Source organism: Coturnix japonica, chromosome 1 (genome assembly GCF_001577835.2).
Source record: "Coturnix japonica isolate 7356 chromosome 1, Coturnix japonica 2.1, whole genome shotgun sequence".
Lineage (NCBI taxonomy): Eukaryota > Metazoa > Chordata > Aves > Galliformes > Phasianidae > Coturnix > Coturnix japonica.
In genome coordinates, this window is record NC_029516.1 from 70,021,194 (window position 1) to 70,047,432 (window position 26,239).

General features: G+C 40.4%; 1 protein-coding gene across 1 annotated transcript; it reads left to right on the forward strand.

The window, feature by feature from the left end:
* The first annotated feature begins 1,339 nt into the window (after nucleotides 1-1,339).
* On the forward strand, nucleotides 1,340-24,394 carry KEL (Kell metallo-endopeptidase (Kell blood group)). The gene is made up of 17 exons (XM_032447163.1): nucleotides 1,340-1,495; nucleotides 2,991-3,188; nucleotides 3,807-3,931; nucleotides 6,889-7,035; nucleotides 7,658-7,720; nucleotides 8,736-8,924; nucleotides 9,324-9,469; nucleotides 10,680-10,791; nucleotides 14,175-14,285; nucleotides 15,414-15,512; nucleotides 16,028-16,105; nucleotides 16,555-16,658; nucleotides 17,521-17,631; nucleotides 19,641-19,708; nucleotides 19,945-20,102; nucleotides 21,020-21,115; nucleotides 22,411-24,394. The coding sequence occupies exons 1-17, from the start codon at nucleotides 1,477-1,479 to the stop codon at nucleotides 22,585-22,587; spliced, it is 2,001 nt and encodes a 666-aa protein (XP_032303054.1). The 5' UTR covers nucleotides 1,340-1,476; the 3' UTR covers nucleotides 22,588-24,394.
* The last annotated feature ends 1,845 nt before the right edge of the window (nucleotides 24,395-26,239 follow it).

Below are 26,239 nucleotides of genomic sequence, written 5' to 3' on the forward strand. Positions count from 1 at the left end.
GGCAAAGCACAGCCGGATCGCACCGCACGCGGGAGGTCCCTATCACAGCGGAGGGCATCCCAGGGAGTGAGCACCCCACTTCCCCACCGCCTCTTCTTTTTTTCTTTTGCAGGTACCACTGTTTTAAGATTCTCGCGTTGCTGTTTTCCTTCAATGGCTTCCTTTTTATGAACTTGTTTATGAAAGACCAACCATTACAAAGCTGCGGCCCTATCTTCAGTTACTTCTGGAAATACACAACTTTCTGTTCATCTGAGTTATATTGCTCCTCTATTGACCATGGATGCCAGGTCTGGAGGTGGGATTGCACTGGTGGTGGGTACCCATTCCGGCTCAGAAATTCTGTGCACTCCCAACGGCAGCCCACGCCAAGGCAGCATTCCATTCTTCCATGCCTCAGATTCGTCCGGTACATCGTGGAACAAAATGCTGCATGTTTCTGAGAAGCACCCACCGAGGGAACAGAGAGTGGAGGGTGTTGGAAGGGGAGGAGGAGAAGCGAGAGAGAGGGAGAGGAGAGGAGAGGGAGAGAGAAGAAGGAGAGGAGAGTAGAGGAAGGAGGGAGAGGAGGAGCAGAGAAGGATGAGGAGGGGGAGGGGAGAGGAGAGGAGAGGAGAGGAGAGGAGAGGAGAGGAGAGGAGAGGAGAGGCTTGGAGGGGAGGGGAGGGGAGGAGAGTACAGTGGAGCAGCCAAGGCAAACAAGGAAGGAATCTGGAAGCTGAGAATCATAGAGGCAGGCAAGAAGTAATGGCCTTGCCAGCAAGGGCTTCAAATCCCCTGTACAGGAATGTGGAGGGTAAAGTAGGTGTGGTGGTAGGAGCCTGGGGGAACCAAGAGTCAAGACCATCAGGCAAGTCTGTTGAACCAAGTCTGTAGGTCAGGGTGCAAATCATGGCATGTGTAAAGCCATAGATGTTGCTTCAGTGCTGCTGCAGCATAGCTCAGAGGGAGATCATGCATGAAAACAATAGAAGGCTGCTCCCATTCTGGGCACTCAGTGGTACTGTGTGAGCAAGATTTCTTCTAGCTTTTTCTCAAACGGCTCCAAGGCATATCAAGATTTCTCAGACAGCTTTATTTCACCAGAGAGCCAGGCTCAAGTACAGGGAGCTGAGTGAGGGCTGGAATGGGGTAGTGCAAGCCATCCCCTACCACTGGCATAGGAGAATCTCAAACTGACAATTCCCTCAGCATTTAGACTACTCGATTTACTCCTTGTACGCTACTTGACTCTAGTCAGAAGTATTTTTTTAGGAGCGTAGGGAGAAGGCATGGTGTATGAGCAGTGCTAAATGTATCGAGTTGTCCTTTCTTCATTTCTTTCTGTAAGTCTCCTTTTTTTGTTCTCTTCAGACCAGTGACCAGGAGCTGGGGACAGGTACGAAGAAAGAACGATGTCTTCAGGAGAAAAGCCTACTTCTGTGTGCACTTCTTCTCAGTACACTCCTTGGTTTTGCATTACTCATCACCTACATAATGATGACTTGTGCTCTAGGTATAGTGTGGAATATCCTTTTCCCTGGTTCCTTGCCCGCCCTATTTGTAAGATCTGTTCCTCAATCTGCCTCCGTTGATTATTATGCTCAGTATCTGTGTGAGGGTAAGACTTTCAGAAAGACAAAGAAGCATAAAAAAGTACCAGCTGTAAAGCGGGTAGACTGTTCTGCCTCCTCCTGTTGCGATAATAGGGAGATATCCCCATGCTTGTCCTTCTCTGACTGCCATTTGATAAGCTTGGGCCCAGCTATGTGAAAGAGGAGCATTCTATTGTCAAACAGATCTTGAATTTCATTGTCCTGGTTTCCAACTTCTCTGACCCTGCTCCATCTGTAGTCAGCTCCAGGAAAATGGGTCTGAATATGAGATTTAGAGCTTGTCTTCTGCTTTTCCATCCCTGATTTAATAAGCCTAGTTCTAGTTTTCTAGTACCAAACACTGCATTTATGTAGAGAAAACTCCTATCCAGTGGGGAAGCTGTGAGGAGAGGCCAGGAATAGTCAGTTATCTTTCCAGTTCGCTAAAAAGCTATCTGCAGAATAGTCCACACAAATGCTTATGTGTATAGATGGCTAAATATTGCAGCTGTGTTTTTTATTGGTGGATACTCGTATCTCCTACTCCAAAATGAGCACTCCTGACACTTCATCTGGCATTTTTCTTCAACTTCCCCATGTATATTTCACTACAGAAATGAAGGAAATAATTGTTAGTTTTGATCGTGTCTATTTCCACTCCACGTACCTCCTTCCATGTTAACAGTTGAAACGATAGTATGAAAATCTTGCTTTGATTTGTAAGTGGTTTATTTAATGATGGAGCTGATCTTATGTTGATACAAGACAGTCTGACACAAAATGAGAACGTACAGCCAGGGATTAACGGTATTTTAGATAAAGGAGGTTTTTAATCAAAGCAAGATACACCAGCAAGGTTTTGTCCTGTTTTATCAGAGGTCATTACCAAGAAACGTATGTTTCCCATGCTTGAACGTCTCCCTGAGTGTATTGACCTTTTCTCCTTACCTGCTCTGTGCTATGTCCTCCTTTTGCTCTGTGTGTTAACAACACCAGTAGTTTCTTGTTTATCATTTGGTCAGACCAGTGCATGCTGTTTCAGAGAAACCAGAGGAAAGGTTGAGGAATCCAACCTGTGGCTGCCGAGATAGAACGTCTAGAGGGCACCACCTCTAGACTGACTACCTGTCTCTTATCTAAAGAATCTCCCTTGCAAAGTGCAAAGGCAGCCTTGGTGTGAAGTCAAAGAGTCAAAGACAGGTTTATGCTACTGCATCTTCAGCAGAATCTTACAAGATATGAAACAGTTGTCAGTGTGCAATGGAGCTTGTATCAAAAATAAATGTTATTGTAAGATTCCTCTTTCTTTTCTTTTTCTTTTTTTCTTTTTTCTTTTTTTCTTTTTTTAGTTGTTGAATGTGTTGCCCTCAATTTTCAGTGTCACTGCTCAGTTCTCTTGTTTACCTTCCTACCCAGGATCATGTGATGTTGAACCGAGCCTTGCACTCTTGGCCAGACTCCTGAATTCTAGGAATGACACTGTAGAGCCCTGTGAGGATTTCTACCAATACGCTTGTGGCAGCTGGGAAGGCAAGCACTCAAGCACAGAAGTATCACAAAACAGCTTTGATGTGTTGTTGGAAGAAAACCAACTGATACTGAAAAGGCTTTTAGGTAGGAAGAAGTGGTTGGTGTGGTACTTTCAGTATCTTCCTCAGTCAGAGATGAAAATACCAGTAACTGAATTCACAGTCATTCCTATCAGGAACTGAGTCCAGTTTTTTGTTTGTTTGTTTTTTCATTCTTCTATTGTAGCATGTGCAGATTTACACATGAGAAGTAGCACTAAAATACTTACATTTCAAACATTTTAGTTTTTCTCTCCAAGTGTAATAGATGGAAGTCACACCTTAAAACTCAGGAAAACCAATTATCTTACTGCCTTCTAAAAGTAGATGCTTTTTGCTGTGCATGTCTGAATGTGCTCTCTGGCTATGTCCTGATTTTGTATGAGACCAAAGCCTAGATATGCACCATCTTGATGTTGCCATCAGGTTCCATGCAAATAAACTCATGTATTTGGTCTCAGGAAGAGTCTCGGCAAACACTAGGTCTCTTGCTTTGGGTTACTCGAAGAAGTATGGATGTGTTTACTAAGTTGGTCTGAATCAAAGTGAAACATGATATTCTCTTAAAAATTTCCTTCGGTCTAATACTGCCCATCTTTATTACCTCTTTTGTAATTTTTTGTCTTTTTTTTTTTTTTTTTTTTTTTTTTTTTTTCCCCCTCAGAGGCCCCACACATTGAAACCAGAGGCTCAGCTAAGGAAAAAGCAATCTGGTTCTATCGTTCGTGCATGGACACCAAAAGGATAGAATCCCAAGGAAATCAACTATTGAAGGACCTCATAAATCAGGTGAATGTTTGTGCTACTTCCTCTCTTTACAGAAGATGATTCTTGTAAGGGATAGGAAAGGGTGATGCTCAGGCTATATGATCCTATATGACATAATTTTGCTAGCATCTGAAATAAACTCAAGGTAGACAGACCAACTTCTGGGAGAGAAATCTTTCTTTGAATGTTGTTTAAGGATTTGGCTTCCTGCTCCTCAGGCACATAAATCTGCCCTCATGACTGTACAGGACTGCCAAGTGGGATCATTTTTAATCTCAGAAGCTCAGTTCCATAGGTTTCAACGGACAGATCCAGGGGCATCTGGCAAAATGGGAGGAATGCTTGTGTCTGAGATACAATGACCATCTGCTACTCCAGGTTTCAGAACAACTTGCTTGGAGTGGAAAATGCTTCTCTTGTCATTCTGGGAGATTCCTCCCAGAGCCAGAGGAGGTTGTCCATCCTTCTGTTAGCAAATCACATTTATGCCCTGACGCAGATCCCTTTCCAGCTGGAGGAAAATGACTTCAGTCCAACCAGTGTATCTGCTTGTCAGAGAGGAGGGATGACCCTACATCCCTGACGATTTTTGTTGAAATGAATAACTTCAGAGAAATGTGCCCCCTTTCCTCTCTCCTTCACAATTTTGCTTTCTTTCTTTTTTTTTTTTTTTTAATTATTTAATTTTTTTTCTTTCTTTTTGTTTTTCTTGTACACCATTCTGCTGATAATTATAACACATTTTTTCTGTGTCACAGAATGGCAGTGTGGTTGAGGCTAGAAGGGGCCTCTGGAAATCGTCTTATCCAACTACCTGTTGAAGCAGGGCCATCTAGAGCCATCACCCAAGACCATGTTCAGATGACTTTTGAGTGTATCCATGGAGACAAACCCCACAACCTCTCTGGGCAACATATGCCAGTGGCCAGTAACCCACACAATGCTTCCTGCTGTTCATACAGAATCTCTTGTGTTTTAGAGGCTCATTGCCTCTTGTCCTGTCACTGGGCACAAATGAAGAGCCTGATTCCATCCTTTCCACACCTTCAGATACATCAATATACGTTGATAAGATCTGTTCTGAGCCTTTTCTTTTCCACACTAGACAGTCCCATCTCTCTCAGCCTTTTCTTGTAAGAAGCTAGCAACCCTTAACCATTTTTGTGGCCATTCTTTGGACTCTCTCCATTAGGTCAAGTCTCTCTTGTATTTTAGAGCCCAGACCAGCACACAGTACTTCAGGTGTGGCTTCACTAGTGCTGAGAAGAGGGAAAGAATCAATTATCTTGACCTGCTGGCAGTACTTTTCCTAAATCTGCCTAGGATGTCATTAGCCTTCTTTGCAGTAGAGACACTTTACTAGTTCACGTTCAGCTTGGTGACCACCAGAACTCCCAGGTCATTTTCTGCCAGACAGATTTTCAGCTGGGTGGCCCTTGTGATATACTGGTGCTTACAGCTGTTCTCCACATGCAGAACTTTGCAGTCCCCCTTGCTGAAATTCATAACGTTCCTGTGAGCCCCTTCTCCAGATTGAGCAGGTCCCTCTGGATGACCCTCTGGTGAATCAGCCACTGCTCCCACTTTGGTGTCATCTGCAAATTGGCTGAAGTTACGCTCTCCTCTGTAATGCATACTTTTAATGAAGACATTGAACAGGCTGTACTCAGAAGGAATGACTGGGCTATGTTGCTTCTTACTGGCCTCCAACTAGACTTTGCAACTCTGGATCCAGCTGTTCATCCTGTTTTCATTCAATCCGCTTTGCTTGTCTGCACATCCAGCTCATTCATTCAAATCTTAACTATGAAGTTCATGTAGGAGACAGAGTCAAAAAGCTTTACTGGAGTCCAGGAAGATGATATTCATGACTCTCCCCTCTTTTACTAGGCCAGACATTTCATTAGAAAACCTTATCTTGTTGGTCAAGCATGACTTCCTCTTGGTGAAGCCATGCTAACTATTCCTGATAATTTTCTTCTTCATGTGCCTTGAAATGTTTTCCAGGATTAGCTGCTCCATCACCTTCCCAGAGACTGAGGTGAAGGTGATCAACCTGCAGATCCTTAAGTCTTCTTCCTTACCCTTCCTGAAGACAGTGACATTTGCTTTCCTCCAATACTCTGTAACTTCTCTCAGTCTACACGATCAATCATAGATTATTGAGAATGATCTCATAATAATGTCTGCCAGTTCCCACACACTCGTGGGTTCATCCCATCAGGACCTGTGAACTTCCATACGTCCAGTTTGCCTGAGTATTCCCTGATCTGTTTCTCTTCCACCAACTATACATCTTCCTTGCCTTTCCTCAAAGCCTCTGGGACCTAGATTGCCTGAAGGTCAGTCTTGCTAGTAAAATCTCTGTCAAAGAAAGTTGCATCTCAGCCTTCTTCCTTTCCTGTGTATCCAGGTCCCCCGACTTATTTATCAGTGCTCACACATCTTTCCAAGTCTTCACTTTGTTACTGATATATTTACAGAAGCTATTCACGTTGCCTTTGATATCCCTGGCCAAATTCGACTCCATTAGGGCTTTATTCCTCCATACTTAGACAGTGGCCCCCCAGGCTACCTGTCCTTGCTTCCACCCTCTGTAGGCTTCCTTTTTGTGTTTGAGTTTGGACAGGAGCTCCTTGTTCATCCATACAGGCCTCCTGGCATTTTCTGCCTGACTTGCAATTCATTGAGACAAAGTGTTTTGAGCTTGGGAGAGGTGACCCTTGAATATCAACTAGGTATCGTGGGCCCCTCTCCCCAACCCCCCAGTGTCATCTTGCAGTTTGCTGCATTGCTTAAATGAAAGTTACAGGTAAGGAAGGTATGCAGAAATCTTCATGAGTTTCTTCTCTTGCTATTTGCTTTATTGTTTCTCAGTTGTCATAATGACTGAGCTCGTAGGGGTGAAAAAAGTTTGTAAATATGAATCAAACCACTGTTTTTCTCACCACTGGTCATGCTGTTTCTCTCCTCTCTAGGTTGGTGGATGGAACATCACAGGCATAGGGAAAGCAAAAGATTTTAATGAAACTCTTCAAATTCTCATGGGCAGATACAACACTTTTCCCTTTTTCAGAGTGCTCGTGGGACCTAGTCCTTTTGATCCCAAGACCAATGTAATTCAGGTGAGTGATATAAGAACAGAGAATGATCTGGAAGCGCTGGGAGTGAAGAGGCAGTTACACAGTTCATGAGATCCAGCCCTGCTCAAGTAAAGCCTGTGCTCTTCTCTCAAGAATGTTTTCCTAACGTTTTCTTTAAGTATCTTAGTTCCATTACACACACACACACACACAACCCAACAAACCAACCAACCCACTGTTCTGAAAAATGAGCAGATGAGAAAGAATTCATTATTTTCATCTCCTCTGTTTGGAGATGTGCAAATTTCCACTGCAGAAGGATCCGGTTCTCCTCTTCCTGGATGTGACTGTTAGAATAACATACAGTACATGTGAAGTGTTTCATACTCTTAGAATGCTGTTGATTTTTCAGCTCATGGAGAAATATTTAAGAGTATTTATATTTGAATTCCGGTCACAACGGATTTGTAATGAGATTGCAAATGAGCTGCAGATTGTGATAGATGCACAAAAACTGCTTAGTAAACATTTTTCAACAGGAAAGCAATTTGTTAGCATTTCATATTCTGTAACATGGAGACAAAAAACATTTCTTTAACATCTTATTACATTTCCAGTGTTTCTGGCAATACTGAGATATTTGTCTTTTACTCCTTTTCTGCAGATTGATCATCCTGAGTTTGAGATGCCAGCTGAAAATAAATTCCAAAAGACAAATTATCTTGAGGTAACATATCAGAGGCTGGAGAAAGGTAACAAAAGCTGTTTGGTGTAGGGATCTCCTTGAATTGCTTCCTGATTCAGGGTGCCCTATTTCCTTGGGGTATGCTCAGAGACCTCTGAAAATGTCTCCAAATGGAATTTATTAAGTAACTGTTTAATTTTCTAAAAATTGAGTCGTTTCCAAATTGTAACCAATTTTTAGATGCCAGAATTAAAAATGTTAGTGTAGAAAGAAAAGGTTATGATTTATGTATGTATGTGATTATTCATTTGTTGTTATTTACTGGGCAGTGTGAAACTGGGGTTCCCTCTGTGTTTCACCTTGCAGAATGTTTAAAATACATATATATATATTGATCAAAGTAAAGGCATTATTAAAGTCTGTGTACCTGGGGAGTGATTGGTAGCATTTTAAGGCTATTTTGAAGTATTTTAATGAGGGCTGGGGAAACAGGGTCTTTGACCTTTGGAGTCATTGCAACGAAGTTAATTTCATCACAATTACAGTTTGTCTGAAATGAGCTCATTTTTATGCATACAAACTGAGCTCATTTCAGTTTCTCTGTCGGAATCTTTCAGAAGAGTTCTCAGAAAATAAGGCCGTATGCAAGCATTCGTGTCACAGCTCCTGAACATAGAAGCAATACTACCATTTCCTCTCCAGCCAACATTCTGACTTACCGTGTCACTATCTACTACAGGTCTCTCCTTTGAGTCCAGAGATAGCTCTAAAGCAATTATGCTATCTGAAGAAATAGTCTTCAGATGGAACAAAATTAAGAATATTTCCTTTTGGGATCACACTGCTCTTCGCTAAAAAGGGAGCTATGTTTGGTAAAGTGGATTCCACATGAAAAATGACATGAGGATGTTGTGGTGAAGAGGAAAAATTTTTGGACAGGTCTGTTGTGGTTTAAAAAGACTGAAGCTTATGTAGGCAGGATGGATGGATGAATGCATGGAGTGACTAACTTTTGGTCATGTCTCTCCCTGTGGTCACATGCTCACCTGTATTGCAGGTTCTCCGTGTGTATCTCTCATATTTGGAGAAACTGGGAGACCTACTTGGAGGTCCACAGGATGGTCCTCCTCATTCCCTTTCCCTTACCTTGTCCTTCATCTCCAATCTCCAGCGTGTTGTCACCCCACTGCAGGAAAGACAGCAGAGGGGAATGCTGTTCTTTCGCACAACTATTAGGGATTTACAGGTATTTGTCTGTGCTTTAGAACTTGAGAAACACAATTACATATGACATTCACATTCTGAAAGTCCAGATCAAAACAGATGCAAGAAACATTGTTTAGATACCGTTTCCTTGCAAATTACTCTTGGAGTCTACTGAAGTTTGAATAACCTATTAATTTGCTGTCTCTTTTTTGATAGCAGTTGGACTTTTCAGGCCACAGATTCCACTAATTTATACTGACTTAATAAAATCAAGATGTTATTCTCCTTTTCTACTCTTCTCAGCATCCATAGTATAAAACAACTCAACTCAACAGAGTTCTCACTTAAAAGTATCAAAGAGACAATCTCAGTTTCTCTATTATTTCTTGTCAGGTGATTTAGACTGGTGGTTCACCACATAAGCTTTGTTTTCTTTCAGGAAAAGGCACCTGCTATTGACTGGTTGTCATGTCTCCAGGCTGTCTTCCATCCTATGCCAATGAACCTCTCTCAGCCAATTGCAGTGCATGATATGGACTACTTAAGAGGCATGTCACAGCTCATTGAAGAATGGAACAAGGAAAGGTGAGAATTAATATTTATGTTTAGTCAGGACAGGGCTACAGTAGTGATATACGTATAAGTATACATATGTGCACATACAGTATGGGCCATTCCAATAGCTGATCTTAGACATTCAGTCACTCCAGTAGCTGGCTTCAGGTTGCTTGATCTCCACAGTTACTGGTACCTTCATATATGAGCCACTGAGACTTGCAGCCCTGCTCTGGCTGCAGGTACTCATGTATCTTCTTGCAGCAAACACATATGTATGAACAGATCTCTTCAGTAGGTTGTACATACTGTTGGTCTTTTCATGGGCCAACTCTCAGACCCTTTGTCTCTTCAGCATCCAGTTCCATCCCTGCCGCACTCCCACCCCAAAGGAGAGAGTGTGCTCACTCAGAGAATATTTAAGAATAGCATTAAATGAGATGTGACCACACACAGGGCTCAGTGGGACAAACATCCTGGCAAGCCACAAGTTTACACCCAGCCATTCCTATTTATCAATTTTCCCTTTTACCATGCATGTTCCTCCTAGTCCATCATCTCTCCCTTTTGCTGCCTCTGCTTGTTCTTATAAGCATCTCATAAGAAGTCTCTAGAATCCTCCAGTCCTCTTGAGATATTCCATAATAAGTTTTATCTAGTGCTAAAATTGTCTTTCCCATTCCTCCTATAATTCGTCCTGTACCCTTGAAGTTAATTACCCCTTGAATCTTCAAGGTGTTCTTGAGGGTGTTTCTTTGGTTGACTCACATTAGTGGGTTTCATAGCAAAGTCAGTGGGGAAATCAATCCCCTTTTGATATCCCCAGCAGTAGACCAATCAGGACATTTTGTTGCTATTGTTCAGGCTACCAGGTTTCCTCTGCCTCCAATGATTCCTCTGGCACCTGACATACCTCTTTGTTTATGATGGCCTCATAACATGACAATCTGACTATTGCTGAAAAAAAAAAATTCACTCTGTTGACTTTGTTCTCTTATTCATGGTTTTCTGGCACTTCCAGTGTGTTTTTGCATGGTATTCTGCCTGCCTCAATTCATATTTGAATATTCAGTTCATAAAACTGAATACTTCTTGTTGTTCAGAACCAATTGGCTCCTGCACATTTCTTAATGTTTTTAATGGCAAAAATTTGATTTCATCTAGCCAGGAGGTGACTTCATCTTAATGTGAGTTCAAGTGGTTTTTTGTATTGGTCTTTTAAAATGTCATTTTCCTGCAGGGTCCCACATATCTATATGATTGTTTGTCTGGTTGGGAATCTCTCCCCAGCTCTTGATAGTCGATTCCAAGATGCACGCCAGGAGCTATCTAAGATGCTTCATGGGAAAATGGTGAGTTAATATTTAGCCATCTTCTTCAGCTTCTACAACCACTGAATAAACTAAGACACACATTCTGGATGTTCTCTTGATGTCTCACCTAGATAGAGCTTCTTAGATTTGGTGTGCACCACAGCCTGCAAGATCAAGAGAAGCCTTTTAATGAAGCCTTCTTCCTCTAGCTACAGGAGGTGCTGAGTTCACAGGCTCTCGTCCTGTTGGGGGACTTCAACCACACTGACATCTGCTGGAAAAGTAGCATGGTGAGCTGTAGGCAATCCAGGAGGCTCCTGAAATGTATCAAGAATAACTTTCTGAGCCAAGTAATGGACAACACTATCGGGGAGATGCAGTGCTGGACCTATTGCTCACTAGCACCAGGGAACTTATTGGTGACATCAGGATTGGAGGTTGCCTGGGGAGTAATGACCTTGCAATGCTGGCTATCACACTCTTGAGGGATATCACATAGGCAAAGAGTAAAATCAGCAAGCTTAATTTTAGGAATACCAAATTCCAGCTCTTCAGGCATTTGGTAAACATTTTACCCCCTGGCAAACTCTCCTCAAGGGCAAGGGAGAGGAACAGAACTGGCTGATCTTTAGGGAAGCTTTCCTGAAGGCATAAGAGCTCTCCATCCCCAGATGCATGAAGTCAGGAAAGGAAAGCAAGCAACCAGCATAGCTGAACCAAGGCTTTCTGGTCAAACCGAAGAGCAAGAAGAAGATTCATGGGCAGTGGAAGCAGTGAACCTGGGAGTAGTATAGAGATGCTGCTGGGCTGTGTAGGGATGGGGTCAGGAAGGCCAAGGCCTAACTGGAACTGAACTTGGCAAGGAGTGCAAAGAAGAATAAGAAAGGCTTTTATAGGTATATCAACCTGACAAGGAAAGTCCAAGAGGACACACCCTCCATAGTAAGCTAGTAACAACAAACAAGGAGAGAAGGCTGAGGTACTCAACAAGTCTTGTGCCACAGTCTTCACTACTGGCTTCTGTTCACACAGTCTGTGAGCAGATGGTTTGTAACGTGGGGACAGGTGGAGCAGGGTCCCTCCCACTCTAAGCAAAGGTCATGTCTGTGACAACCTGAGGAACCAGAAAATCTGTAAATCTATGGGTCCTGATGAGATGCATCCCAGAGTCCTGAGGGAACTGGCTGGTGTAGTTGTCAAAGCACTCTTGATGATATTTGAAAAGTCATGTTGGTCAGGCAAAGTTCTTGGTGACTGGAAAAAAGGCAACATCACACCCATTTTTAAGAAGAGTAGAAAGGATGACCCAGAGAACTCTGGACCTGTAAGCTTCAGCCCTGTTCCAGGGAAGATCATGGAGAAGATCTTCCTGAAAATTATGCTAAGGCATGTGGAAGAGAGGGAGGTGATACAGGACAACCAGCATGGCTTTACCAAGGGCAGATCTGCTGTGGTCAACCTATTGACCTTTTATGATGTTGTAACTACATCAGTGGACAAGGAAAATACTATAGATATACTCCATCAGGAATTCAGTAGTGCCTTTGATATTACCTGCCATAACATCCTTCTCTCCAAACTGGAGAATTATGGGTTTGATGAGTGGACTATTTGAAGGATAAGGAACTGGGAAGACCATACCCAGAGAGTGGTGGTGGTGGTTCAATGATCGGATGGAGATCAGTGACAATGGTGTCTCTGAGGGGTCAGTACAAGGACACACACTCTAATATCTTCCTCAATGACACTGACAGTGCACCCTCAGCAAGTTTGTAGATGACATATCCAAGAGACAGGATATTATCCAGAGAGATCTTTATGGATTTGATCAGTGGAACCAGGAGAACCTTATAAGGTTCAGCAAATCCAAGTGCAAGCTCTTAGACATATGTTGTAGCAACCCCCACTGCCAATATAAGCTGAGGAATGAAAGGATAGAGCACAACCTGCCAAAAAAAACCTGGGGTTACTGGTGGATGACAAGCTGGACATGAGCCAGCAATGTGCCCTCACAGCCCAGAAAGTCAAATGTATCCTGGGATGCATCAAAAGAATCATGGCCAGCAGGTCAAGGGAGATGATCCTGTCCCTCTACCCTGAGACGGTGAGACCTCACCTGGAGTACTGCATCCAGGTGTGACGTCCTCAGTGTAGGAGAGACATGGGCCTGTTAGAGCAGGTTCAGAGAAAGGCCATGGAAATGAATCCAAGGACGGGGCCCTGGGCAACCTGATCTAGTAAAGGTGTATGTTTGGTGGCCCTGCCAGGCAGGGGGTTGGAACTACATGATCCTTGAGGTCCCTTCCAACCCGGGTAATTCTGTGATTCTGTGATCTGTGATTCTGTGAAATGGAATACCTTCTGTACAAGGAGAGGTTGAAAGAATTGGAGCCATTCAGCCTGGAGACAAGAGGGCTCTGAGGCGACTTGACAGCAACATTTCAGTATTTAAAGAAGAAGGCTGACTCTTTAGCAGTTTTGTTGTGATAGGAGAAGGGGAAATAAGGATAGAATTAGAGAGAGTGACCTAAAGTTATGCCAGGAGAGGTTCAGTTGGGTTATTAGGAAAAAATTATGCTCAAAAAGAGTGATGAGTTATTGAAATGGGCTGCCCAGGAAGGTGGTGGAATAACATTCCTGAAGTTGTTCAAGAAACATAGATGTGGTACTAAGGGACATGGTTTAGTAGGGATATACTAGTGGTAGGTGAATGAATCCCTAGATGATCTTGGAGGTTTTTCCAACCTTGGCGATTCTATGATTCTATGAAATGTTTTCAGACTAGAACAGGAGAGATTTAGACAGGACATAAGAAAGTTTTCTACAATAAGGATGGTGAGGCACTGGAACAAGTTACCCAGAGATGTGGTGGATACTCCAGGCTCTGAGCAATCTGATGTAGCTATAGATGTCTCTGTTCATTGCAGGGGAGTTAGACTAGATGACCTTTAAGGTTCCCTTTCAACTCAAACAATTCTATGATTCTAGGCCAATAACTGTTTCATGCTGGTGGTAGGTGGATGGTCGGACTAGATGATCTTAGAAGTCTTTTCTAACCTTTATATAATTCTATGATTATATGTTTCTCAAAAAGTTGTGACATGATATACAAAATTTTAGAGAGCTAATTGCACTGTCCCACGGAATAGGAAACTATATGTAGCTAACCACCTTCTATGTTTTTGTCACAGCTAGAATATGAGTATTCTTCTTATGTGAGTTTAAGTATTGTAAGTAACACAATGCTTTACTGTGTTGAAGTTTTCTGAAGTAGCTTAAAAGGTATTACCTTACATCCACAGCTGTTATTTTTAAGTAGCATCGTATAAGCTACTGACTGCATGCTCACATATCTTTTTACCATCTTCATCCTCTTGTCTTTTCACTCTCATATGTCTTGATTTCTTTTTCTGTTCTTACAGATCCCAGATGAGCGCTGGAGGAAGTGTTTGACTGATACCAGTTCTTTCTTTGAGCCAGTCCTAGGGCAGATGATTGTGAAAGAAATTTTCCCTCAGCAGAACAAGAAACTTGTAGGTATTCATCATCTTAATCCCCAGTAGAGCTCAGCTTCATCCTATTTATTTATTTATTTATCTGTCTATTTATTTATTTATTTATTAATCCCCTAACAACTAGACAATACAATAAGGCATGAAGATATGAAGATCGTGTATAGGTTTTATACCTTCTCATATATCATGTAGTTGCATATTTCCTCTCCTCCTTAGACAAATGGGTTCAGAGCAAGGGCACTGTCATTGCTAGAATAAACAACATTAAAATACCTGTTATTACCTTTATCTCATCTGTTAACTAAGTCACGTCTCCAGCACAAATATGGAAATCCTACAAATACATGGAGTTTCAGAGTGCTTAACTGGAATGACAGTATCAACGTTATGCATCATAAATCCTGAAACTTTAAAGCAAGATTTTCAGTCATAAAGCCAATAAGCAGATGATAAATGAGCAAAGGCTACATAATGTTTATGACCAGTTGTAACAGAAAAAAAGTAAACATCAGAAGATTCTGAATGGATCCACAGTAAAAGGAAGACTTGCCTGCACTGTTGAAAAAGCTTTTTTTTTTTCTCTTTTCTTTGGTTATCAGATTTCAGGGGTTTTTTTTGGGGGGAGGGGGTGCAGGGGGGGAAAGAGCGAGTTAGTATAGGCACCATGTTTTATAAAGAGTTTGCAGTGAGAAGGATAAACAAGTCCATGAAAGGACACTGGAAACCTAAGACTGTACAAGGCTCAATGAACAAAGCATAATAATTTTTGAAGGAGAGATTTAGACTCTCCAGACTTTTGGAAAGGGAGGCACCAATATGAAATACTTATGGATACTGGATTTTCATGTCTCCGTAGAAACGGGGCAATTATTTGATCCATTCCTGTTGAACAAAAAGGGATTATGAGACTCTTATTTACAGTGACAGGCCAGAGGAAAAGGGGACTGGGAATGAACTGTGAGACCTGTGAGAAACCACTGGATGCCTAAAGAACCCAGATCTAAGTGGATGAGGAAACTACTATTTCCCCTTTCATCAAGAGAACTACTGTATTTTAGTTGAATTGCTGGAACATGGGAAGACAGTAGGTAGGCCTGGACATTGTTTTTCTGCATTTGTGAATGTGCCTTCTATTCTCCATTGCAGGCTGAGCAGATGTTCTCTGAGATCCAAGATGCCCTCTGTGGTCAACTGGATCAGCTGGAGTGGATGGATGAGCGAACTCGCCAAGAAGCTAAAGTCTTGGTGAGTGCACAGGGCAGAATTTACTGAGGCCATTCTTTCCCTCACCTAATCCACACACCAAAAACTACATGGTTTTCTAAGTGCCATCAGGCATGTATGATCATACACTGATACATAGGCAGAGAAAGGCTGCTGAGATTTAAGGATGCTGAGAATTAACTGTAATGAGTTACACTGTGCCTTGAGTTTTGTATGTCTATAGAATTTAAAGCCTATCAACTCAATTTAAGAAAACACTATTATTTAAAAAAAAGAAAAAAAGAAAAAAAAAAGAAAAGAAAAAAGTGCAATAGTAGGTCATAGGTCCCTTAGTGAAGAAAACAGAGTAGCAAGAGGAGATGAAACATCTTCTTGAAACAGAACAGTTGATTTTTTAAAGGTCTGATTAATAAGATCATAGTTTTGTTGCTTAGAAATAGTTCATAAAGAATTACCAGAATTCTCTTCTTGTCCTCTTGTTGGTCATGCTTCTTCTTCTTCTTCTTTTTTTTTTTTTTTTTTTTGGTTGATTTCAGGTGTCCAAACTACAAGTGGAAATTGGCTATCCAACTTATATACTCCAGACTGACAAAGTGAACCTGGAATACCAGAACGTGAGCTATATAATATAACTATCTGCCTTTCACCAGCAGTTTACCTGTACTGGCTGATATTTTGCCTGCTATCAAAAGAGTTTATGACTCCTGAATCAATGCATACATCATATTGCTCTCTTTCTGAGAATGAATCAAACAACCAGTATCTGTTGCTTCTATGTTGTTCACTGTTGCCTGTGTTGTCTCCTCTTGACTGTGATCTGCTTGCATGTTCTGTTTGGCTACAGATAATGTTCCTGTCCCACCTTAAAGTGAAGTATCTTTAGAACCAGGAGATGGAGAACAAACAAACAAACAAACACACAATAAAATAACAGGTGTTCCATTAGTTTGTCTTTTGATGAACAATTTTTTTGTTGCCTATGGAATCTTCCTCTTACTCATACTATACAATTCATTACTCGATCATTCCCTGTGGTGGTGACATTTCCTTACTCTTTCCTTAGCTGGAGATAAATGAAGACACTTTTTTCCTAAATGTGGTGGCTTGCTTGAAGAGGATGAGGGAGAATTCATTCTCAAAGCTCCTTCAGCATCATTCACAAGATGTGTAAGTGTCAGTACTGAAATGAAAAATAATCAGAATAATGTACTTGTGGAATATACTTGTGATCATTTACACCAATCTTCCCATTCAAAGCAGGTTCACTCAGGACTGTGTCTAGCTTTATTTCTGTGTTCTGCTGAGGGTGGAGGGGACATGGGCAGAACTGGACACAGTAGTGACAGATGATGTTTAATCAGTCCTGAACTGAGGGGCATAATCACCTCTCCTGACTTACTGGTGACGCAACTTAATCCTAAGGACAAGATGCTGCTGTTTTATTCTGCAAGACTATGTTCCTACCACATATGCAAAAAATAAGCATTGTCTTGTATTTTCACATATCTTATTCTATCAAAAACACCACTATTGTGGAGGAAGCCCCAGGCTCCTGAGAAAAGGACTTTTTCTGCCCACTGTCATAAACTCTCGATAAAGAGAAATAGTTGGTGTCTTGGGCTCAGCTAACTGACAGCAAAGCACTGACTCGATGTGAGTATTGGTGGACAGATCTCAAAGGGAGGACATAGATGGTTCTGAAGGCAGGCAGTGGAATTCAGTATGCTTGGCATCTGACATTTTCAGTGTTGATCATCACAGGAGGTTAATAATCTTGACTTATTTGACAGAAGAAGTTGTGAAGAGTAATCCCTTAATGCGTGTGAAAGCTACACTCATACCTCCAACTAACTGTAAATAAGTAAAGATTTATATCACATACCTTTAACTCTAGATAATGTGAATTTCATCCTTCTAATCTGCTGTATGAACAGTTGTAATGAACGAACCATTTCTGCAATGGAGGATAAAAGCAATCCACGAGGCAAAGAGTCAATACATTCTCTCATTGATCTTTTTCTGCTTCTAGCTGGCAGGTGGCTCCCTGGGCTGTCCATTCATACTACTCACTAAGGAACCACATGGTGGTCTTTCCTGCTGGAATGTTCCGCAGCCCTTTTTTTGATGTGGATTTTCCCAGGTATGGAGAGTCTGCAAAAGTAAAGCTAAATGTAATCCTTTTACTACACCATATTTTCATAATCTCAGCAGATCTGTCCTTAATTTGTTTTTCTTAGAGCATTCCAGATAAGGGGGAAAAAATGCTGTTTTCTTATTTTTCACCATAATCAGGGTTTACTGATTTCCAAGGCAAGTAGGCAGAAGTCTTCTGTAGGTTAACTGCAAAGAAAACAATTCATCTTTCTTTTTCTAGATTGCAAATGCTTCTTAAATTTAACCCACAGAGATCCAATCCAGAGCAAATAAGAGCCTGCCAGGGCAACATCTTTCAAAAAAATCTTTTCAATGACAAAACACAGTTCTGTTCCTTCTTCTTCTTTTTTTTTTTTTTTTTTTTTAGTATCTTTTTCCTCAAGAAACCTCCTCTAATTAGCAGGCATATTTTTTCATTCTGAGGCTTTCTATGCAACAATGACACTTCTGTAGACTGTAATATTATAGTTGTGTTTTTTCATCGTACTGAACAGCTTTTTAAAGCAATATTTTTACTGGAATTAAAAGCACTTGAATCTGTCAACTGTGAAAATGTTTTCCGATATGCTTTTTTTTGCATGATATTTGATAGAGACTTGTCACAATCCTGTTGTACTCCATAGAGAAACTCAAACTGGAAAAAGACTAAAGTCTGAAAGAAACACATCTCAATTAAAGTGATTAAATCATTTTTACCATGGTAAACTTCTGCCGCTACTTGTATGAGATTTTCTAGTGCTTGTTGAGTTTCATGTATTCATTATAGTATAATGAACAGGACACCTCAAAAGAATAATAGGAAAAGCTCATACCATTGGTATAAGTTCTCACAATATTCTTCCTCTTTGAAAAAGTCTGCAGCTTCTTATTCCTTTTGTATTTGCTGTTAGTAAAATCTTTTTTTCCTGTCATTTCAGCCTTGCAGACTCCTAAGTTGGACTTGTGATGGCACATTTACATTTTGTCAGATATTGCTTCAGAATTTAAATTCAGTGCCAAAAACAATTTGCCAGTTTAGATGACAATGACAATGATTTTTAAAATTAGAAACTGTCAAGATAGTTCAATTGTTGTAAGCTACAGATCTTCTGAAAGAACAGCCCTAAGAGAACATGAATTGTTCTGTTCTTGTTAGTGCCTTAATGACCTTCCAGTGATGTAATAATATTGACGTTTCCCTGGAAGTGTTCGAGGCCAGGCTGGATGGAGCTCTGAGCAATCTGGTCTAGTGGAAAGTGTCCCTGCCCATGGCAGTGGAGTTGGAACTAGATGATCTTTAATGTTGCTCCCCACCCAAACTATTCTATTACTCTGTGATTCTAGACTCATTTCATGCTTCAGAAGCGTTAATCATTGCATGTAAAGAAAGAATGAGATCATCATTTTCTACTATGGAAATTTATTTTGAGAGTACTCCTGCTTGTGTGGCTATTTGTAAATTAATTACATAGAATCATAGTAATTTTTATTGGAAAGAACTTCTGGAGATGTCCAGTGAAACACTTTGCTTGTAGTGAATAGAACTACCAGTCCTAGAGAAGAGTAATTGTAATCAAGCCTTCCTGATCTTAATCCATCTTGTCAGTTTTATGTATCATTTTTTCAAAAGATGACTGTTGCTAGGTTGCTTCTCCATCCTAGTTTTGTATGACTGCTGTTGGAGTTACTGCTTATGTAGTGGTTCTGTTGGTACTGGGTAACTAAGGACATATCTCAACAAAAGGGGATGCCATTACAGTTTACACAGATAGAATTTCATTCAAACTTTTTATTATTATGTTGGCTTATCGCCTAAGACTGCTTTAATTCAGACTTGTGGTAAAATTTAAAGAACTGGTAATTTACAGTAGTATCTGTGTTTTTACAGAGTACCACATCTGGAAGACAATAAGTAGAAAATGCTTCTGAGTGCTTTCAAAGCAGAATGGGTTATAAAGAGTACTCAACTGTCTTCCTTTTCTTTTCAAGACCACTCTTTTTATGTTTATTTTTCAGTGCTGTGAACTTTGGAGCCATTGGGGTCTTCATGGCACATGAACTTCTTCATGCACTTTATGGTTATAGTGAGTACCAGCTGTTGGGTGAAGCTTATCCTCTTTGTTTACTCTTCTGGGCCCCAGTGGTAGTTTACCTCAGGAGATCTTAAATCCTATTCCCTATATTCATGTATGCATACATTATTAAAGCAAGTGAATTATTAAAGCAAGTGAAGTACCAAGTGGACTGTTAAGAAAACTCAGTGTGAGGGATATAGGTGAGCATCAGAAATACCTTAACTGGATTCTTTTTTCCCCCACAGTGCTTCCTGATGGCTGTCCTACATGCAATAGCAGTGTGCTACAGAAATCTATAAATTGCTTGGTAGAACAGTATGAAAGTTTTGGCTTGAAGGTCAATGGTACTTCCACACTGTTGGAGAATACAGCAGACACCGGAGGGCTTACCATTGCTTACCAGGTATTCTAGTCTACTTCTCTAATTTCACTTCTATGACCACTAAGTCCACCAGATGGATCAACTAACAAGTCAGAAGGCTGCTTTGCCATATCCCTGACCCTTGTACTGCTCCATTCTGGGATTTTTTGCAAGCCTGTGCCAGAAAAGCAGTGCTTTGCATTTCCTCTGCTGTTCAAACTGTAGGTTTTCCACAGAATTGTGCTTATAACCTCACTACCACCATATAAAACCACTTCTCCCATTCACCTATTCTGGGGTTGGCCTTTTTTCTTTTTACTTCCCCAGTTAGATCATGCTTACAAAAGCAAGTTATTATTTTATATTGGATTACTATATGCTTATGTTGTACCTAAGCTGAGACATGAACTAGAGTATAGTGTAATGTGATAATAATAAAAATAATATTCATAGTAATGTTTTCAGCAATACTTCTGTCTAGAACTCCTTCATGTAGGAGTTGAGAGGTTTAATTAATTATTGAGTGTGGGGTGCTCTGAGTTCTCTAGGTGTCAGATGGTACTTATTGCAATGTTACATGAAGAATTTTGAGAGAGTCAAGGATTTTTTGATGGTGTCCACAGCAACAGCATATACATTATAAATTTTTTTATTCAAATAAGTGTTTCTTTCTTTGAAAATAGTTTTCTTTTTTGTTTTTCACAGCAAAGTCATTAATCTCCTTTTCTGACCAGCTGTGTGTAGTAGTGTCTGAAATGGGAAGCAGAGGATTTAATGTTGCTCTTCTCCCTTCTTACAGCTATTAGGGCTTTGCCAAGCAGCAAGGCACCTCAGGGTGAGCAGAAAGAGATACAAACATGCTAAATGTATTAAATATATATTAGATTGATGTGTATAATGGAAAACATGTTTCTGGGTCACTGACTGAAAGGAAGTTTATTAATTTTCTCTCTCCACAGGCCTATAAGAACTGGCTGAAAAAGCATAAACAAGAAGTGTATTTACCGAAGATCGGACTTTCACATGACCAGCTTTTCTACCTCAGTTTTGCACATGTAATGAATTCTAGGCTAGTCATGTATTTCTCTCACTCTTCATTGTCTTCTGCATTACTACACCTTTTCTTTCTCAATATTCAGTCATTTCTTCCCACTCTTTGAAGAACTGAATATGATGGATGTTGTTGGAAGATTCAGAATCATATTTTCAAAGCCAAAATTCACTTGCAGGGCCCCTAATTTGTTGAGGATCTCAAAGCAAACAATTTTCTTTCTATGAATATGCTGTCATAAATCTCTGAAATCTACCAAAGTTAAGATGTTGCAAACCAGTTGTGTCAGGGAAAGCTGACTTCATTGTCAGACACTGAGTATTTATTGATTGATTGATTGATTTCCCTACTGTGAGCAATCATATGAATGGGAAGAGGAACTTCAGTGGAAAAGTCACATATTCTTCTGTACCTTGTTCCATCCACCTCTTTGCCGTGGTATACAGTAATTCTGAGTGACTGATAGGGAAAAAAATATCAGAATGCTACTTAAGGAACTAGAAACACATGTACACCTAGCTGAAGATTTCTGTAGGAATATAGTTTAAGGATTTGTGCCATCGTACATAGTTGTGAGACTATGTCTCAACGCTGGCTTTTGGATTTTTGCACTAAGAAAAGTTTCACCCTTATTAGTCACTGTAACCATGTAAAGAGAAAAGTTCTGTGCATGTATTAGCATCAGGTCAGGGCAGTATATAGAAAAGCAGTAATGCAGTTCTGAAATTACAAATAATTGGGTCTCAGAACCAAGAATTGTATTTCAGAGGCGATCTCACAAATGACCGTATCATTTCTCAGTGAATAAGGACAGGAATCACAAGAATGAAGAACTTCATCTGTAACACCATTAAAGCCACACAACCTTCTTCCGAGTCTCTCTCACAGTAATGTGATGATAAGTACTCCCCTTTCTTACTGATCATTAATTTATTTTCGTTAATAAGCTAAACCTGAACACTGAGGGCCACATCTGTACTGCCACAGTACATGGAATCCAAGGTTGCATAAGCCTGAAGTCCAAGGTGATCTAAATTCCTTGTGTTGTGGACGACATGGCAGAAAGAAAAACACAAGTGCCTGATCTGTTAGGGAAACTGGGACAGAGTATAGGGAAAGGGAGAAGAAACTGCAGTTCAAAAGCAAAGGGTGTTAATATTTTTGGTATCCATGAAAGTGTTTCCTTGTCTACACTGACAGTCCCAGTCATGTGGAATATGCGGAGGCATGAAGAGTTTTATGACTTATTTACATGAGTACTTTTGCACAGACATACTTTTCTGTTTTGCTTCCCTTCAGGCAATGTGTGGACACCAGGACCCTGAAGATTTACAGTCTTCCCTGGATACAGATCCACATAGTCCCTTGCCACTTCGTGTCTACGGACCTGTCAGCAATAACCAGGACTTCGGAAAACACTTCAATTGCCCCCGTAGATCACCAATGAATCCAGACAGCAAGTGTCACATCTGGTAATCTGTATGAAAAAGGAGGAAGAGAGATTTGACCCCAGGGAGATGAAATCTTGAGCTGTGAAAGTATGACTTATGAGCCATACGTAGGTCCAATGGAGTGATGTGGAGCTTTTATTTACTCTTCTACCTTCCTCTTCTTGTTATCCTTTTCTCGGCAGATTATGGTAGGAATTGTCTCAAACTGAGCTCATAAGAGAAAAGCATCTCTTCCTGCTGCTCCCAGCACTGTTTCAGCTGGGACAACTCTGTAGATCAGCAAGCCCTAAGGTAACAAGATGACTAGCCACTCTCTAGAAGGAAGCTTCTGAGGAGTTGCTAACAGAAAGACTGTTGCATCATCAGGCCTGTTGTTCAGTGCATTTCCCTGTCTACTGCAGCAACCTCACTATCATGTTCAATGGCCAGGGCAACATGCTAGAGTCCTAAGGCTTGTTCATAGAAGATCACATCTTAGAAAATTCCTTTGGATTACAATGCAAACCACGCAAATAAGTTATCAGTGAGAGAAGAACCCTCTTCTCTTCTTTGGCAGATAAATGGAGATAAGTTGTAAGGAAAAAAATAGTGGTTCCAGTTTCTAGGCTGAAGATGAGTCATTTAATAATGAAGGTTTATTCATGCATTCCACAGGGAAACAACCTCTTTGAGGGAAGTGGGACTGGGAGTGGAAAATTGTTTCTTTTTCTTCTTTCTTTCTTTTCCAGAAAGATACCTCTTTCTTTCTTACTCTCTCTTTAGGGTTGAGGATGTGGTTAAAGATGAATTATGAGGTAGTCACAAGGGTTTCTAGAGGTATCTGAAGATCATTAACTTGAATATTCCAATTTCTTTGGACCCTGAACCAGGCTTTCACATCTCTACATTTGTAAATATTTACTATCCAAACAGAGGAGTCTATAATTACATATAATTTAACAAGTACTTGAAACTGAACTTTATGTAATAATTTACCTTAGACAAAAAAGTAAAGTACGAAATAATATATTTCTGGATAGCATGAGATGCACATAAAATACATTCTCAAAAGCAACCTAATAATTACATCAATTCAATTTTTCCCAAATCAGGAAGCATTCAAAACTCCTCCACATTTTGCATACACTTAGAACTGTTCTGTTCATTATTCTTATTCGATTGAGTGACTGGGTGTTGTTTGTGGAATAGATGAGGGCAAATGGAAACAGCCCTTACCAATGTAAGCATTACAAACAATGTGAAAATCCTAATAACAGTGTTAATCTTCTCCATGCACTGGAGATATTTTCCAAGAATGAACCGTTCAGAGATATTTTCATTAATTTACAGACTAATATGTTAATAAAACTCTTGCTTTCAAACAAAACAAACAACAACAACAAAGCAAATCCCTCCTTCTCACCCCCAGAAGAATTAAAAAAGAATCCCTTTGATTACAAACTGTTTATGGCCTGGTCTTTATCTTTACTTAGTCTGTTCTCTGCATGAGCACAGTACATATCTGAAATTCACAAGTAGTAGATAATAATACCTTACGATGATAGGATTCATTTAACCATTATAACAAACAAACAAAACAAAACAGAAAATCAGGGTGTTTTTTAAAAAAATCTTTATCTTTAAACATTGCATACTCTCCCTCCACTTGTTTAATCAACTTTGTCCTATCAGCATGTTCAGAACATTTGGTCTTTCTTTCAGTTGTTGCAATAACTGACTGTATGTAACATTATTCTACACATCTTTTGTATTACAGCAGTTATTTCACTGGACTGAGACTACTTGAGTTCTTTGTTTATAATTTATAGAAAAAGAGACAGTCTGCAACTTGATAATTTTTTTATTTTTTATTTTTTTATTTTTGTATCTACCTTGTTAAGGGTGTGTGGGGAACAATTCTCTGGAGTATTCATTGTTTTCCTTCTTTCTACCATGTATGATGCATTTATGGGTCTTCTGTTTCAAAGATGGGTCACTGTTGAAGCTGATGAGTTCAATCCTTATTTATTCTGAGTAGGATAGGATAGGATAGGATATAACACTTCAGTTGGAAAGGACCTTGAAAGATCATCTTGCTCAACTTCCTGACCACCTCATATCTAGCCAAAAGCTAAAGGATATTAACAAGGGCATTGTCCAAATATCTCTTGAACACTGACAGGCATGGAGCATGACTCAGCTGACTAGGAAGCCCATTCCATTGCTTTGACCAACCTCATGTTAAATAATTTATTCCAACTATCCAGTCTGAACCTTCCCTGTTAAATTATTATGCTATTCCTTTGTGTACAACCATCTGTTTCCAGGAAGAAAAGCTGGCCACCTTCCTCTCTGCTTCCACTGCAGAAGAGATTATAGAGTGTCACATGGAGTTTGCCTCTTGGCCTCCTCATCACCAGACTGATCAACCAAAGCATACTCACAGGACATGCCTTCAAGACCTTTTACCAGCTTTAATGCCCTCCTTTGCTCTGATATCAAGTATTTTAACATTCTATTGTGGAGCACAGAACTGCACACAGTATTCAAGAGGTTGCACTAGCACTGAATATAGTAAGAGAATCGCCTCTTTTAACCAGCTAACTGTGCTGTGTTTAACATACCCCAAAATATGGTTTGACATCTGAGGCATGCTGTTGGCTCATGTTGAGCTTGATGGTGATCAGCACCCCTGATCCCTTTCTGCTGAGCTGCTATCCAACCACTCATCTCCTAGTCTGTACCTGTATCTGGCATTACTCTTGACATATTTCTTTATTGAACTTTATGCTATTAGTGAGTGCCCAGTGCTCCAATCTATCTAGATCACTATATAAGACTCCTTGTTCCTCAACAGCAGCAGCCCTCAGTCTACTATCATCAGCAAACATGCAGTCCTTCATCCAGATCACTTATAGAAATGCTGAACAGGAGTGGAAATAGAACTGGGTCCCCCTGGAAAACACTGCTGCTTACTGTCTGCGAGACAGATGTAGCCCCATGCACTATAATCGTGTTGTGTTAAAGGCAAATATGTTATTTGGTGTGCAATAAGCTGGTCTCACACACATAGACAAGATATTCATTTAATGCAAAGCTGTGCAACTTTTGGTGCTAGATGGTGATTAAGAGATCCTCTACTTAATCACTTTAGCAGTTTCAAGGATGGTCATCCTGACCTAGATAAAAGTACATATTTGCTATATCTAAGGATACACATATATATATGGGCTTCTCTAAGGACTTATTCTCACAGCCTGTATACATACCTAAGGTTGCCTGGATGCAACTTGCACTTGGCTTTGTTGAACCTCATTAGGTTAATGTGTGCCCACTTTTTGAGCCTGTCCAGATTCCTTTGGATGACAACCCTTCCTTCTATAGTGTCAGATGCACCACTCAGCTGAGTGTCATCTGCCAATTTGTTGAGGATGCATTCAGTCCCATCATCTACATATTACAGATGTTAAAGATGTTAAAGGTGTCAAAGATGTTAAAGAATACCAGTCCCAAGACAGACCCATGGGGGACACCACTCAGCCTTTGCCTAGACATAGAGCTTTTGACAACAGCACTCTGGCTATGACCATCCAACCAATTTTTTATCCACAGAATAGTCTGGCCTTCAAATTCAAAACTTGCCAACTCAAATATAAGGATATGGTGTGGGACAATGTCAGAGGCCTTGCACAAGTTCA

Coding starts and splice junctions, on each gene's coding strand:
- KEL (XM_032447163.1), top strand. Junction 15,513..16,027: donor GCCAAGAAGCTAAAGTCTTG/GTGAGTGCACAG, acceptor GGTTGATTTCAG/GTGTCCAAACTACAAGTGGA. Junction 16,659..17,520: donor CAGCATCATTCACAAGATGT/GTAAGTGTCAGT, acceptor TTCTGCTTCTAG/CTGGCAGGTGGCTCCCTGGG.